The 17,198-nt window shown below is 28.2% G+C and overlaps 1 protein-coding gene and 1 pseudogene across 1 annotated transcript; both read left to right on the forward strand.

The window, feature by feature from the left end:
- Nucleotides 1-95: 95 nt before the first annotated feature.
- On the forward strand, nt 96-802 carry LOC132953513 (protein FAM200A-like). Its single transcript, XM_061025900.1, has 2 exons — nt 96-225; nt 303-802. Exons 1-2 carry the CDS (start codon nt 96-98, stop codon nt 800-802), a joined length of 630 nt encoding a protein of 209 aa, XP_060881883.1.
- Nucleotides 803-16,611: 15,809 nt separating this feature from the next.
- Nucleotides 16,612-17,106, forward strand: LOC132953512 (uncharacterized; annotated as a pseudogene).
- The last annotated feature ends 92 nt before the right edge of the window (nt 17,107-17,198 follow it).

A 17,198-nucleotide genomic window follows, 5' to 3' on the forward strand; every position in this document is an offset into this window, starting at 1 on the left:
TAGATGCAGTAAAACTTGTTCTTGGAGAGCAACATTTTGAAAAGATAAATAAGATATCACTTTCTAACAACACTATCAAAAATCGTATCGAGGATATGAGCAAAAATATTTTGGACACAGTGCTCAATGAAATAAAGTCAAGTCCTTTCTTCGCCTTACAGTTAGATGAGTCGACCGACGTTGCATCTTGTTCCCAGCTACTTGTCTATGTTCGATACATAAAGGGTGACGACATAAAAGAAGAATACTTATTCTCAGAATCACTGAGTACTACTTCACAAGTGAAGATGTTTTTTGGACAGTGAAAAATTTTGTCGATGAAAATGAGCTGCAGTGGTCGAAGTTAATAGGTGTCTGTACAGATGGAGCACCAGCCATGTTGGGCATTCATTCTGGTTTCCAAACATTAATGAAAGAAGTTGCTTCATTTGCATTATTTAATCACTGCATTATACACCGTTATGCTTTGGCAATGAAAACTCTTCCACCTGATTTAATGGACACATTTACTCGTGTAGTGAAAATTGTTAACTACATCCGAAGCAGTGCGACAAATACAAGAATTTTTAAGGACTTATGTAATGAACTGGGAGGAAAATTCGACGTCTTGTTGTTCCACACAGAGGTACGTTGGTTGTCGAGAGGCAAGGTGTTGCACCGAGTGCTTGAGCTCCGAGAAGAAATTGCTTTATTTCTAGAAAGGAGAAAATCAGGGAAGGTAAAGGAGAAAGAGTTTCACGCTCAAATAACAGATAATGTATTTATTTCTAAACTGGCATATCTTGCGGATTTCTTCGGATAAATAAATACACTTAATCTCTGTTTGCAAGGAAATATGACGAATATTTTAACTGCTCAAGATAAGGTTTTTAGTTTTCTTCGTAAATTGCAACTTTACCAACGCAGAATTGATGTCGAGGACATTTCAATGTTCCCAGAACTAACAATGGTGCTCGACGAAAGAAATGAAAAATGTTCATTCACAGACCAAATAGCTCTTCACTTATTATCAGTAGTAGATTCAATCGGTAAATATTTTCCAGATTTAAAAAATCGTCAAGTAAATGCTTGGGTGCTAAGACCCTTTTCAGTGGATGAAAATGTATTTCCAGATACTGAAATTGAAACCAAATCACAATTTTTAGGACTTCGTGAAGACAACACACAGAAAATAGATTTTTATAACACACTACTAGCAACATTTTGGCGAAAAATTGGTGGCGAGTATCCATTATTATCAGAAAAAGCCTTGAAAATACTGATCCCTTTTTCCACAACGTACAGGTGTGAAAGTGGATTTTCAACAATGGTAACAATGAAAACAAAAGCAAGAAACCGATTAAACTTGGAACACGACCTAAGATGTGCATTGGCCGAAACTGAACAGAATATTAAAGAAATTGTTAGAAAAAAGCAATATCAACCGTCTCATTAATGTTCATAGTCGTAATAAAAACTCTTATTTTCTTTGTTTGAAAAAATAAAATAAATTATAATTATCATCATAATATATATTTTGTTTTGTTTTTTTTTTTACTCAACTTTTTTTTTGGGTCGGGGGTATATGTTAATAGCTAACCTGACTTATGGGTAATAGTCTCAAAAAGGTTGGGAACCGCTGTGATAGATACTTTGTGTTTTAATAAAATTTTAATAATTACATTGATAAATGCATAACATTTTATCATAGCATTACTATTCATATTTAAGAAAAACAATAATTATCGAACTAGTGACATTTAAATATGAGAATGGTAAATGTCATCTTTTAAATATGCTTAAATCTTTAATTATATTAGTACAACTTCAAGGAATGAATCATCGATAAGATTTCTTTATAAAAACCGATTCCGAAAAACGATAAGGATTTATTCAAAACTCAGATCATTAAGGCACCCGATTCCGTACGTTTTGTACCTAAGATTTTAGTGCAATGATGCCAGATTTCCATAAGGTTACGTAGATATTTGACTATTTGAATTGGTAATAGCGTTTTACGTACGTTTTGTGTATTCGTAACTATATGAAAGACCAAACAGACGATCGGATTTTACCGGTCACCGTCACCGTTTTCCTTCAAACACAGTATCTGAAACACCTGGCATCTAAAGGACGTTTCCATCAAATGGCCTTAGCAGAAAAACAACGTTTAGATCACACAATCAACGAATTCAACAAATATTTGATTCATAAAAAATAAAAAATAATAAAATATTTGTAACAAGTACCAAGGTATCAAATTATAATTACTTTTATAGGTACATATAAAAAATGTCTTAATTTCTATAACAAACTAGCTGATCTCGTACACTTCGATTCCCGTTAAATGTACCAACTCTAAATGATTCAAACTTTAATGAATTCGTTATATAATATTCAGATTATGTTGTTCAAAATTTATCTTAGCTTTTCTGTTCCTTAAAATAAAAATTCTGATTCGCAGTAGTATATTATCAGGTAGGCAATCTACCTGTGGTAGATCGCGGACCCCGTGCTGTTTGTACGTAACTTTATAATTTAACTCTAAGGTATCAAAGTTATACCAAGTATTTCAATGAACTCCTCCTAAACGGCTTGATTAATTGTGAATGGCGAGTCTGTCGACCAATATTTTCTTCTCGTCCATGACGACGTGGAATTGTTTTATATAATATGTAACTTTTATATATATGCGAGTATAATACGCTCACTATTTCACTTAACTGCGATACATATAATATCAAAACACAGCGTACAAAAATTAAATACATTAAATGAATACACTGATTTATGACTTGACTTTTTGAAGGTATGTAGATCAATAACAAAATCCGATGACGCATCTGTGTCCACGGTTACTCTAGCTTGTTTAACTGCAACTGTACCAGGTCTATTGTCTATTGCTATTATTAGAGTAAAAGTAAACAACGTCGATGCATATACTTTCATTGATACTGGTAGCTCTAATAGTTATATTAATAATATATATATATAAAGATAAAAATTCGTTATAGAAAAAAGACAATTTTTCAAAATTAAATAAAACCTTAAATTAATTTTATTATTTTATCAACTCGTTATAAGTTATTATATTCGGTGATAAGAAAAATAACTTGTTGCCAAAATATGCTTGGTTAAAATTGATATTGATATGACTTACTTTTTAATTTGTATCTGTAGGTAGGTACCTATTCTGTGGAGGCTAGATATATATTATTGGGCGCAAATCCCCACTCCCCCAGTCACCAACTAATTACGCCTATTCAAGTTTTCATCAACTTTCATCAACTGATTTTTAATCACCTAAAATTCTCGTTTTTCTGATATTATGATTTTTAATAAAAATCATACCAATGTGCCATATTTTGTATTTATACAGTTATACCGTTACAAACTTAATGTATAACCATTAACATATTATTATAAGACTATGTATCTATAAATATAATTATGGCGTTTATGTTAGTAAGTGTAAGATGCGACTTTCTTACTTAGACCTTCTAATTTTTTTTTACTATCTACGGCATTTTACGATAAATACCAAATATTTTTATACCTGATTAAAAGGATTCGTTTTTAAGTAAGGTGAAAAACAGAACAAAAAATCTGCATGTAATTGTTTCTTGATACTTGTACTATTAAGTCTTCCTCACACTCTAATAGGGAGAATCTGATTATTGGTTCGATTTTTAAAGCCTTTTTTACCCTGGACCCAAACAATTCTGAAAACCCTGTGTAGAAAATGTGTGCCTAAAATTTACGTTTGGTTAAATATTTTGATCAACACTTTACTAGATTTAATGTCATCTTTTAAATATGATTAAATCTTTAATTACATTACTACATCTCCAAGGAATGAATCATCGATAGGATTTCTTTATAAAAACCCATCCTGAAAAACGATAAGCGTTAGGATTTACATAGTATTTACTATTCAGATTTAAGAAAATTTATCGAATCAGTGACATTTAAATATGAGAATGGTAAATGTCATCACTTAAATATGATTAAGTCTTTAATTACATTACTACATCTTCAAACAAATGAATCATCGATAAGATTTCTTTATAAAAACCCATCCCGAAATCGATAAGCGTTTATTCAAAACTCAGTTTATATATGTTCAACATTAAAATATTTCTGTATTTTGGATTGTTATTTCTTCTGCTCTTTTGTTTATCAATATAAAGACAACAATTCATTTTTACACCATTTTTATAACGGTAAGAAATATTGATTTTATTTATATAAACTGTCAATTTGATCCGTTTTTTCATCGGGACATAATATGATATGTTATGTAAAATATGCTTCGGTTTTCAACATGCCGGATTGCTTCAGCTAGCAAAATATCTTTTGAAAATGCTTTTTCTGCAGAGGCGGTTTTATTGGACGTTAAAAAGTTATTTGATTTTTGAATTTAACGATATTATACTTTTAAATATTTTATTAATTTTTGATTTCTGTATAAATGTTATAATTAATAAATTAAAAATTGTAAATTCATCGTAAAATACATTATTTGCTTATTTAATACTATCGTACGTAAACAATGAAATTTTTGAATCTCAAAGGTTATGCTTATTTCAATGATCTTCGAGTGAAATTGTTGTTTAGTGTTAGCTTAGCCTTTGGTGTTAAGTCAACAACTTCAATACACTAGAATGTTATAAATATAGTCATTGGTAATAATACGTATTACTTAAATAAGACGATTGTCGGATGCTGTGATCACTAAAATCAAAAATATAAATGAGTTAGAAAATGTGTTTAAGTGACTATAATTTAAAGTGGGATAAGTTATACGTGTAAAAGTGTCTAGATTAATACAACTATTTCAATCGTTAAAGATAATATTTTTTCATTTTTTTTTATGTAACCTTAATTATATTTTTGTGTTTATGTCACTACTGTGATTATAATTTTAGTATACTTTCTATTTTTTTCATAGATGCTATTGATATTACAATAATCGTTTATTTATAATATTTAATTTATGATAAATATATTATGATTTTGTTTTTCGTTTGTTGATAAAGGTTATTTTTAAAAATTGTATTTCAAAAAAAAACTTGCACTTAAATAATATTCATATAAGCAATTACTAGGTGTCTCTGCATTATGCTTTATAAAAAATATTTGTGATAGTTATTATGTGTCTCGATATTTTTTCAATCTAACTTATTTACGTGATAAAATTTCCGATAACATGTTGCGTTTGTCATTAAATTCTCTTAAAAACGACTTCCTTACATTTGTATAACCTTTTTTTAAATTCAATATTATTAAAATTAAAAAATTTAATCTGAAAGTGCTTTTTATGATGAATTCAAATGAGTAGGATATTAGGCATATGATATGTACTTATATTATGGTAAGAACTAGAAAACACAGATGGGATCGAATCCATTTAATTATTTTATTGAGAATTCTTAATATGGCTGTGCTGATGATCTGTTCCTAAAATTGACTCAACTGTTTTATGTGTTTACAGTATAAATTCATATTAAAGTTTCAATGTTTCATGAATGTACTTTGATTCAAAAAAAGAAAGTTTATATTTTGCGATTTTTAATCATTTTCAAATTTTAGTTCATATATATAATTTCTCAAACCATTTTATTGTTTTGAGGGAATTTAACACAAAACACCTATCTTTTCAAAATTTTTGTTTAAGGTTTTTACTTAGAATAATAACATTGATTTAAACGTGTGCTGTTTTTACCTTATCAAATATTATATATTGTAATTTTTCGAATCGTTCCATATTTCCGTATGACGTAGAAATTGAGAGTATAATGGGAAATTAAATGAGAATAATTTTTTCAGGTTAAAAGTATACATAAAAAATAGAAAATATGAAATAATAGGAAACTTTTTATTCAATAAAAATATTTTTTGTTTAAAAACTAATTTAAATGAAGTGTATTGTTTTGCATTTTTATGGCATATACATATTAATTTAGGGTACATTTTGGGTTTCATTAGGAAATTACATTCCCAACTATAATTATGACCTTTTATTGTTAGCACTTAGAAAACAATATCGTAAATTATACTGCAGTAACAGTTTTTTTTGCAAAAAACATACATTTAGATTTTTACGATTATATACCTACCTAATAGACCTATACATACAACCTACATTTTGAGGATTTTCAATATTTTAAAATATATATTATATATTAATATTGGTACAAATGATATTTCTTTTTACATGTTGAAACAAGTTACGTTATATAGTTAAATTTTTTAAATGTAATTCCCATTAGGCACAGATAAAATTATTTAAACCAAACAACGTATTGTTACTTCCTAACATTTCTATTTTTTATAAGACCTACAAGTGACAACTATAGTAAACATAAACATTATTGATATTTTTTTATACATCAATAATTAATATTTAAGTTAATGTTTAATTTAATTATTTTGATCTCATCGTTTTGTTTCAGACTACCAACGACATGTATTCTTCATCTTCTTCTTCTTCAAAAGATGGAAAACCATCATCCAATCTTCAAAAAGCGTCGGACCAGTTGGATTTGGATAAGGCTAAGGCAGGTAGAGAGAAAGCAGAAGCAAACCTTGCGAATTTTTCACCCACACGGCCCGCAATGTGGCAGAAGGATGCCAAGACAACTTTTAAAAAATCACCTAGTCGTCTAAACTAGTTTCTGTATAATTTTAAATTATATTATAATACACTTTGTATTATATTATTATATTATTTTTTTATTTTATTTTATAAATAATATATTTATTTATAATAATATTATCGTATTCAAATAAATATAAAGTCAATACTATACGAAATGACTGTAAATTTCTAATTATGGCCATAAAAATATCAATATAGTCTATAAATGAAATTGTCTACCAGTACAAAACTATAAGTATCATATTTATTATAGTATTTGTATTAATTTATTTTACCTTTAGAATTCAGAACATAGATACAGTCTGCTCTCGTCTAAAATTCGGACCATACTCGGAAACTTTGATGCTGGAATTCTGTTCAAATTTATTAATAATTTATATAATTGCAAATTTTAATAACAAACGAATGATTTAATCTGTATTACCTAATTACCTACTTATATAAATTGAATACGTTTTAAATCATTCTTAACTTATCCAGTGTCCACTAGTAGGCACACCAAAGGCCCGTGGATCAGATTTATAAGGGGGCTCCGAACTGAAAAATTAATTAAGTTTTTTATAAATATTGACCACATATGATACAGCCGATACGGTCCATACGGGATACAACACATTGGTGTTTATAAAAATAATCATATCGTGGGCCAATACTATATTTCGTTCAAAGAATAAAATTAATGTTCTTGATTTGTCTTTCTGGATCGGAAATATGTATTTTTTTAATGAATACAAAATACAAATAAAAGTATTCAGAATAAGGCTACTGATATTATAAAATTAACCTTGTATTTTACACACAGTGTATTCGTTTATGGAGTTCAATCAGAATGATTGGCGTAGGTGTGCAAATCTGATAAGCTACGTGGTGATCGTGAAGTATGTTGGTGTGTGTTTAGTAATAAGTTTTGGTATGTTCTGTGCACCCCGAAAATCCGGAGAATCCGACTACCCCACCCAGCCTATAGCTCTATGCTTTTACGTACCGGTAAAGCAAGATTCCATACGTTATACCTTTTTGGGAACACGATTCCGTACGATTTTTATCATACAATGGATTGTTAAAATTTCCCAAAAAAAAACAAGATTACGTTCGATTTTCTGTGCAATGTTGCCACTTATTATTTATTATTGTCAATTAAATAAAGTTGATGAATACTTGCATATGTGTCCCCTTCTCCTGTAAGTTGAGTGCACGCAACAATATATTTTTCATTCCTTGGAGATGTAGTAATGTAATTAAAGATTTAATCATATTTAAGTGATGACATTTACCATTCTCATATTTAAATGTCACTAATTCGATAAATTTTCTTAAATATGAATAATGACACTATGATAACATTGTATGCATTTATCAATGTAATTATTAAAATATTTTTAAAACACAAAGAATGTATCATTATAAATATAACATTTAATTTTATGAAGAACAAAATTAATCCAAGCAATTACATCGATAGACAATAATAATTAAAATGTAACCAATAAAAATGAAACATTTCATACATTTAAACTACAAAAAAATTCTTAAACTTTCAACATTTGATTGTATGTTTATAAAAAAAAAAGAGTTCAAATAATATATTGAAAATGTTATGGTATAGTTATATGCATATGGCAATCTGTGTGCTAAAACATTTTAATTTGAAAATAAAAAGCGGTTAAATGGATGTCGCTCTGCTAATGGATTGTATTAAATCTGAATTCAATGATATCTTATCATTGTATACGATAAACGATTCTGAGTGGAAACGGTTTGTCAGTCTGGATATTTTATATTGTTACTAGCTGATCCCGTGCACTTCTTTACGCGTTAAATAACGGGATTATATCAATTTCGTTGATTAAAATTAAGTCAATGTGAATTTCGTATATTATTGAATACAATTATCCAGAAACCCAAGTCCAATTTTGATGAAAATGTGAATCTCATATACCATAGTTTTCGAACAGCGTCTAAACAGATATAGTTACTTAAATCTATACACTAGTTTTCTAGCCTTTTATTTTAAGATTATGGTAGTCTGTAGGTATGAGTAAAAGTTTCGAACATTTAATACAGGGCTTTTAATATAATGTTATAATGTCATTTGAAAAATATTAAAAATCCATTACATTCAATAGAGAAATGCTTTTTTTATATTTAGTTTATTAAAATGTAGTTCTTTTGACATATTCCCTTATTATTTTTAATATTAAATTTATTATAGGTTAAGATCAGCCTAAAACTTATATAAGTAAAAAAAAAGTATTCAAAATACATAAATATTTTCTACATGGTTTCTAAGAATATTATAAATTCCATGTTTCTTCAAGAAATAACCAATATAAGTACTTATTTATATCAATAAATTCTTTGTAAATTAATTATTTCATGAACTATATTTACTGAATTCTTGATTCTATTCATTTTGTTAATAGTGAATTATCATCTCTATTATGTGTTGCAATATGGTCCTTTGTTTCTATGGCCAAACCACTGAACAATAAGTCTTAGATGTTGAACTAGACTCTGAAAAAAAAAATTAAAATTATTATGATATAGAAAAACAAATGTTTTTTTTTCAGTTGAAACCAATGTTATTATATTGTATTTATTATGGCTGTGGTTTAAGCTAAATGCCTGAAACTAAATATAATTAGCTTATTACGAACATTTTGTAACAACGTACTTCTACTATTTAATATTTAAACTGTTGAACTGGAAGGCTCCATTACTACGGATAATGTTTTCCATGCTATGTGACATAATTTGCATAAGGTACCTATTTATTTGATTTGATATCTTACACTTTTATAAATTTAAACTAATATAAACTAGAAAGACAAAATCAAATTGAAATGTTAAAATTGGTCAAAAGATCTAATCATATATCAAAGTGGGACGGCATTAAGTGTTTTGATTTGTTTAATTTTTATATCTAACGTTTAAAATTATACTCACTAGACGTTTCAACAACAATCAATTAAATAGAAAAGGTACAATCAATATGACCATCATAGTTGTTGACCACTCCAAAATAACATTTTGATGAAGTTAAATTTCTGAAATAAAATGTGATTAGAATAATTTGTGGACATTTGTTACATAGTCAATCCCAATCAGTATTTAAAAAGATAAGCTGTGTACTAAAACTTTCCATAGGTAACACAATGAAAATAAAATTGATAATAATAAAAACTGCAGAGGTTTTTTTTAAATTAAATTAATACACTACAAAGTGCATATCAAGATAATAATGAAATTACTAACGTTTCTTTTTTTTCCAAAAAGTATACCTAGAGCTTAATTAAGTTGAATTAATTACTGAAGGTAAGTACCTATGTCATAAATATATAATATAAGATAAAAAAATATTCGATATCATAAATAAACTCATGAAAATATTTAAAAAATAACTATGAAAACACACTGCTATTAACATATAATAATTTATTTCAAACAATAATGTATGTGATATCGTTACTGTAAAGTTTAAGTTTTTAAATAATATTTCAGAATATTTTTAATTACCTCCTGCAAGCTATAAATGATTGAAGAGTAATTATTTACTACCAAAGAGAGACTTAAATTATGTATGTACAAATACTTCTACTAACTGTTACAAACTAGTCTTGTTACAGTAACTTGTAATATGAGTTATGTTGAACCCCAACACATTCACATAGATAATATTTAAATCAGCAGACAAAGCTTTAAAACACAATTTGTTACCACAACATTTTTTAGTTTAATTTATTCATGCATTGCTCACAGTGAGGTAGCCATAATTAAATCTTTATCATCCACAATTCAAAATTCTGAATTTGATAATAGAATACTATAAATTGATACCCCTCGATAATATTTCATAGGTTGAATCTATCTACACTAGGCATAATTTGTGATAGATTATAATTTATAATAATATATATTTAAAAATAAATAATTTAACTGTAATAAATTATAATTTACAGTTCATGACATAGCTGGTATTGTTATAATGGGTCAATTATATGGTACAATACCTTATTGACTTAAAATCATCAAATGTAGATATTCCAAACTTGTTGAGTTTAATAGGATTTCACCATTATTAAGAAATAAAATATAGGAATCTACAATAACAGTAATAATCTGGATTGAATTCAATGCAAACTAAAAATAGTAATTTACAAAATATGAATTAGATTGTTTATAAAATATAAGAGCCCAATTATAATAAACATTAAAAACAAGTACTGTTTTAAATTAGAATTTTGAATATTATATTCTATGGGTATAGAACTCTAAATAAGACCTATTGATATCAGTTTAATAGTTTAAACTTGACACTACCCAGAGCCGTATTTGACAAAAAAAATACTAATTACTCCTCTGAATTTTCATGAATGTGGAGTATTTTGTAATTGTAGGCCAGTAGTCTTTTACATTTCCAATGTTGTTGTGTGGGAACAGATATATAAATGCCTTTAATTAGGAAGAAATAAAACTAATACACTTTTTAATTATTTTAATATCAACACTTACTCAACTAGTAATCAAAATTTTAAAATAAATATAAAAATTCATTTACCTGAATCATCAGTAATATATAGTTGAGTGTTTGAGCCACACTGTTTTAGTTTAATTGGTGCAGATTCCAACCGTGTCACTAGACAGCCGCTCTCAAGGCGTTGGTGAGCATCACAATCACCTTTTCAATCTGAATACAAATACAAAATAAAGGGTGGCTTAAAAGTTATTTCTGTCGAATGTATTAGTTCTTACATACCTAGAAATAGTGTAGATATAGCATGTTGCTGAAACCTGTTCTCCAAATCATTAGAAACATATTTTTCTCGAGATGTTTTCCATACAACTTCACATTTTTTTTTTTTTTGATAGAATATCAGCTTTATAACCAAATTTCACACCTAAAAGTGTAATAAAAAAATAGTTTATTTATACTACAAAACACAACTGACTTGGTACACATTATGTATTGTGCAATGTTTTATTTTAATTTGTGTAAATCTCTCTTATTATTTACAAGGTTAAAAATATTTGGTAACTGTGTAACATTATTATGTTGTATATTTGACAAATACCATTAACTTGTTTGACAGTTAACACTTAACATCAATGTAATAGAAAATACTTACCGAGCATGGTCTTTGGCAAAAGAAAGAAACTAACAGTTTCTTTTTGCGTTTTCATTTCTCCGCATGATTTCACTACGCATTTAAATGAATAACCAGTCTTACAAATCGACAATGAAGTAGTATGTAGGTGTATCATAAAATGTACAATATAAATCACGGACACAAAATAGTACACTTAGTAAACACAGTACAGCACGCGGGCTTGGAATCAAAGAGTTCTATATATAAAATTGTTTTTTTATCGGTTCTGTAAAAGATTATTTTTCTCTATTTTTTAGTCTTGGAATCAATTTAATCCATCCCTTATTAAAAAAGTTACTAGAAACAAAAGGTTCTATGTGACCCTTATCCAAACAACGTGTTGGATACAGCGATAGAACATTTTGTTTTTAAATTTATATTTAAAACAAAAAGTGTTATCTAATAAACCAAATAATTATTGGAAACAAAAAGTCTTATCGGAACTAAGTGCATTCAATCATACAATAATTTTCATGCATCATTGTTATTGATATACGTCAAACAAACGTAAATAATATAAATAATTAGTCAGGTATCTTACTTTATAGCTACATTTGTTGCATGTTCTTAAGACTTACCAAATATTGTTTGAAACAGAATGCGTTTCATTTTGAGCTAGCTTTAATAATGTATCATCTAGCTTTAATCGTTCTTGACTTGAATGTTCTAGGTTTAGACATATTTGTTTGAAACAAATCTCTTTAGATAACTATACTTCTGAGCTTTACTGCGTTTGTAGATAGGTAAATATAATTGTAAATACAATTAATGTAAAAAGTAGTTCCATAATTTTTCACAATCATTGGCCAGTACCAAGGAATAACAATGAACAAGTCTATGACTAAAATATATTAAAATTTAAAACCAATGATATTCATTTTTCATTATCAACAATTATGGTACCTATTACTGTACCTATTACTGTTAAAAATATGATCAGCTATTAGCTTCTAACAAAAAATTAGATATATTATGTGAATATAATTTGAACACCACTCATTTTGAAAGGTATTTACTATTTATACTTGTAAATTTTTGTTATATTTCCCATGGTTAGTAAAACTATTAACATGTTTTTAAAGAATAGTCTAAAACTTTTTTAGATCATTATCTGAAAATGAAGCCCAGCATGACTCAACAGTTTTAGCAGAAGTTGTATTACTTTTCTTCAGGACTATCAGGTGCACGCTCTACTGAACAATTTTGATATTGTCACATAGAACTCTTTGATTTCAAGCTCGCGAGCAGTGACCAGCGAATTCGGATTAAGCTTCGTGGTAAGTCGTGATAGTATAACTAGATTAAGATAGCGGCAAAGGTATAAACAAAGTCGACCATGGTTAAAACTAAACAGAACAAACCATAGACCTTTTAACAAATTGACTGCGCATTGATAATGTATTTTATTATATAAATGTTATTGACTAACAATAATTTAAATCCACATTTTAATAAAAAACATTTAGGGCATTGGTCTGTGCCCCCTCCCTCCCTTACATCATTTGAGCTGTAAATGAATAGCTTTACGTACTCAATTCACGTGTTAGTGTATAAGTATTATTCTACTCGCAGAGGCAGTTCTCCTTGAGTTGTTATGGTCTCTTAGGCGTAACCTCAAACTTAGAAACCACATTCTATTTTGGCAAGCTAATCAAGAGGAGCGGCCAACAACAAGTTATCATTACGAGGTGACGGTTGCGAGAATAACAACTTATTGAACCAGCTACATCCACCTCAAGGACGCCCTGTCCATGCGCAGGATCCATCAAAGGAACCGACATATAGGAGGACTGGGAACACAGTAAAGACAGATGTACCTGGGCCAGCAACGCAGAAGCGACTTCACGCCACTAGCCATATACAGGACGACTACTACTACTACTATTACCACGACGATATTATACATTTCATTCTGTTATAATAAAACACTGCATTTATAAATCTAATTTGACTACTATTATTTTCAAATCATCCACATAGTGACTCCCTGAAGGGGCAGCACGTAAAAAAGCACTGAGTAGGTACATCTATTACCTAATAATGTATTACAAATAACATTTGGTCACTCTCCACTCAGCTGGTAGTAAAAACTAGAAATATGATTTAGTGATTTAGTGGCCCTAAAAAGGATCATTTTGTTTAAAATTATAAAAACGTTTGGCACCTCGATCCTTTTCCCGGACCTTTTGCCTCCTTCGCCACGACCAGTCATGATAACTTATTGCTGAAAATAATACTTGTGATAAATACGAGACTTGTTGAGATGAATGATAACTTATTGATCGGTGACGTAGTATTTAGATCATCGATCCCACAGACCCTGCACCTAGGGGTGTGTGAGGCCACACCCTTCGGCTCAATGAGACGTCAGCTCACCCTCTAAAAACCGTATAAATAAGGTACGTAGACATTGTAATTACCTACCAGAATAAAAAAAAACAATTTTCATTAATTTATAGAGTATGATGACAATATTGTCAAAGTTCAAACAGAACCTTCCTAAACATTCGCAATATGCATCGTGGTACTTATTGTATTCTTGATATTACTAATCAATATACTGACTGATGTGTTTTTGTATTTCAAATTTTTCAATTATATATTATAATTTAGAAAAAATATAATATTTTTTTATTTTTATTTTTTATTGGTCTAGAGCCCAGCAACTACGGTCATTAGCTATTGTAGGGGTTACGGTTGGTTTAGTTGGTACGGTTGGTTAGCAACACGTGTACCTATGCGTGGCAAGGTTTTTTGCCACTATATGGGTGCGGATGGTATAATGAAATATTTATTTCAGATTTAAATGCTATCTCACTGAAATATAATATCACTTATGTATTTATTATACGTTTATAAAAATATCATTCAGTGACCAACATTCAAGAATATTATAAAAATACGACAAAATGATTATCACCAAACGTAACATATAAATTAAAATTCATGCAAGATAACGATTTTTAAATAACGATCATCGTCAGTATAAACATCAATGACTTCTTTTCAGCTTAACACGGTCAACATAAACGTATGGCCGAACTAGGTTTTATTCTCAAGTAATGAGTTGAATAAAAAATTTGTTTATGATCCGTTGCAGTAAAAAAAATGATAAGAAAATTATGACTACTTTAAAGTTTAAACTGTTTAATATTAATTAAATAGGTACAAAATATGTACGACGAATCGTACAATATAGAATACTTATTATTATTACGTTGTCCAATTGGACATGGATGATGGACTAGTTGCGCCTAAAACATACGTTGTATTTTATGGTAAGTCAGTATACTTATTGTTCGCCTTATGTTTTAGGTCAGTATACCAATTTTATTGCGCTGCATATACTTTAGGTATGTTTAAGTATAGTAGGTATATTATAAATGTACTAACTATTATTGTCGTTCATTGTATACAAATTGAAAAAATTGACGAACTAATCGTTTTTATATAATCTGAAAACAGCTATTTATTTATATAACTATTATGAATAATTTTTAATTATAAAATATAAACAATAAACTGTAATATAAAATAATATTATAATAGTGATTTATTTAATTGTAATTATATACTATTTGTGTATAATAGATTATTTATAATATATATTATTAATGTCCATGTTCATTACATTCCAATAAAAATATTGTTATATTCATATAATATAACAATATTGATAAGAATAATAATATTATTAGAAAATATCTTTAATGATGTTTATGATTACGAACATATACATTATAATAGATTACGAGTACCTCTAATTTCGTAGAAAACGCTAATTTATATTATTATTATACTAATGTTGGAATGTTCAAAATGTCTATGGTTAATATTTTTTTGAATATCAACAAAATTACAAAAATTATTAAGTTACAAGATCACGTGTGCTGGTCGCTTGGTCTTGAAGTTTAGGTATGGCGCACTTCTTACCCGCTCGTATTAATATTCGCGCGTTGACGAATATCTATGGTGGTTGTATATTATTGTTGAGGTAAGCGCATATTTCATGTGCTTGTGATTTTTTTCGAGAAATGTGTGGTTTTTGTTCATAATACCTACTTGGCTTAATTCATGCGTGCTTGTTTTGCGATTCATTGGCTGACATGGATTCGTTTGAATGGCTCTTGAAGTAATGTTTGTGGCTTTGTATGGCAAGAGGTGTGATGTATAAAGGAATTAAGTTTGTCAGTTAATATTTTTGATTTTTGATAGGTACTATTGGTCCATATGCTTATATTTCCTATTAATATTCATGTGTTAATATTATATTAAGTTTCGTGTATGAAACTGGATGCTGGCTATGTAATTTGTCTGGAAGGTGCAGTTTTAATTACCTTGTTATTGTAGACGATTACGTCATGACGTGATAACTATTCGTATCATTTCTTTTGATATCAGCCGTGAGATGGTCTTAATAGTGTAACTATTTTTTTTTACCTTGTTATTAAAAAAATAATTGATGGTCTCATTATTTGGTTTTTTTTTTCTTTAATGTCAGATGCGAGGTACTATTGTTAGGTACTTTTATTGATTTTTTTTTTATGGGTTTTTTTTTATGTAATGATTTGTTTGCATGATATCTTCTTAGTCTGATGTGTTTCCATTTATTGGCATCATTAAGTGCGTTGATGTCTGTGAATTTATGTAATTATATTGATTCAAGTTATAGAAATAAATTATTTTATGTATTTAATAACATATTTAAACTGCGTTTTAATTTTCTACACTGATGTATGTTCGTTATTGGTCCCAAAACATTTTAAGTATTTATAAATGTAGAAAGTAGAAATATAATATGTTACACGACTATAAAGTTATTTTATGAAAATAAGTGGAAATAAAACGTGGGAAAGCGCTAATAAAACATGCAAGGCCAAATTGGTCTTCAACAAAGACAAAACTTTACTACAAGAAAAATCAGTTTTGGATCATGATCATGAAGCATATTCTACAATTTAATGTCAAGCAGTAAGTAATAATATCAAACGAAAAATATCTGAAAGCAATATAAACAAAATGCCATCTAAAATAACAAGATTTGAACTTCGCAGTTTAGGAAACGATACACAATCACTGACCTATGATACTTCATATATTCGTAGAAATATATATAATAAAAAAACCAAATACCACCCACCACTTACCAGGGATATTAATGAAGTACATGAAGTTCTAATAAATATGCATATTATGACTAACAAAAATGTAAACGTATTGCTAATAAATGATAAGAAAACAAATATAATTATATTTACATATCTCACAAATTTAAAATACTTATGTTCTATGGAAAAAAAAATTATGGACGGAACATTGGTAGTTATTACTAATTTATTAGCATACAAATAATCATAATAATATAATAATATAATATTATTATAAATCGACAAAATAACTTTGAACACAGG

The sequence above is a fragment of the Metopolophium dirhodum genome, unplaced genomic scaffold, assembly GCF_019925205.1.
Source record: "Metopolophium dirhodum isolate CAU unplaced genomic scaffold, ASM1992520v1 scaffold57, whole genome shotgun sequence".
Classification (NCBI taxonomy): domain Eukaryota; kingdom Metazoa; phylum Arthropoda; class Insecta; order Hemiptera; family Aphididae; genus Metopolophium; species Metopolophium dirhodum.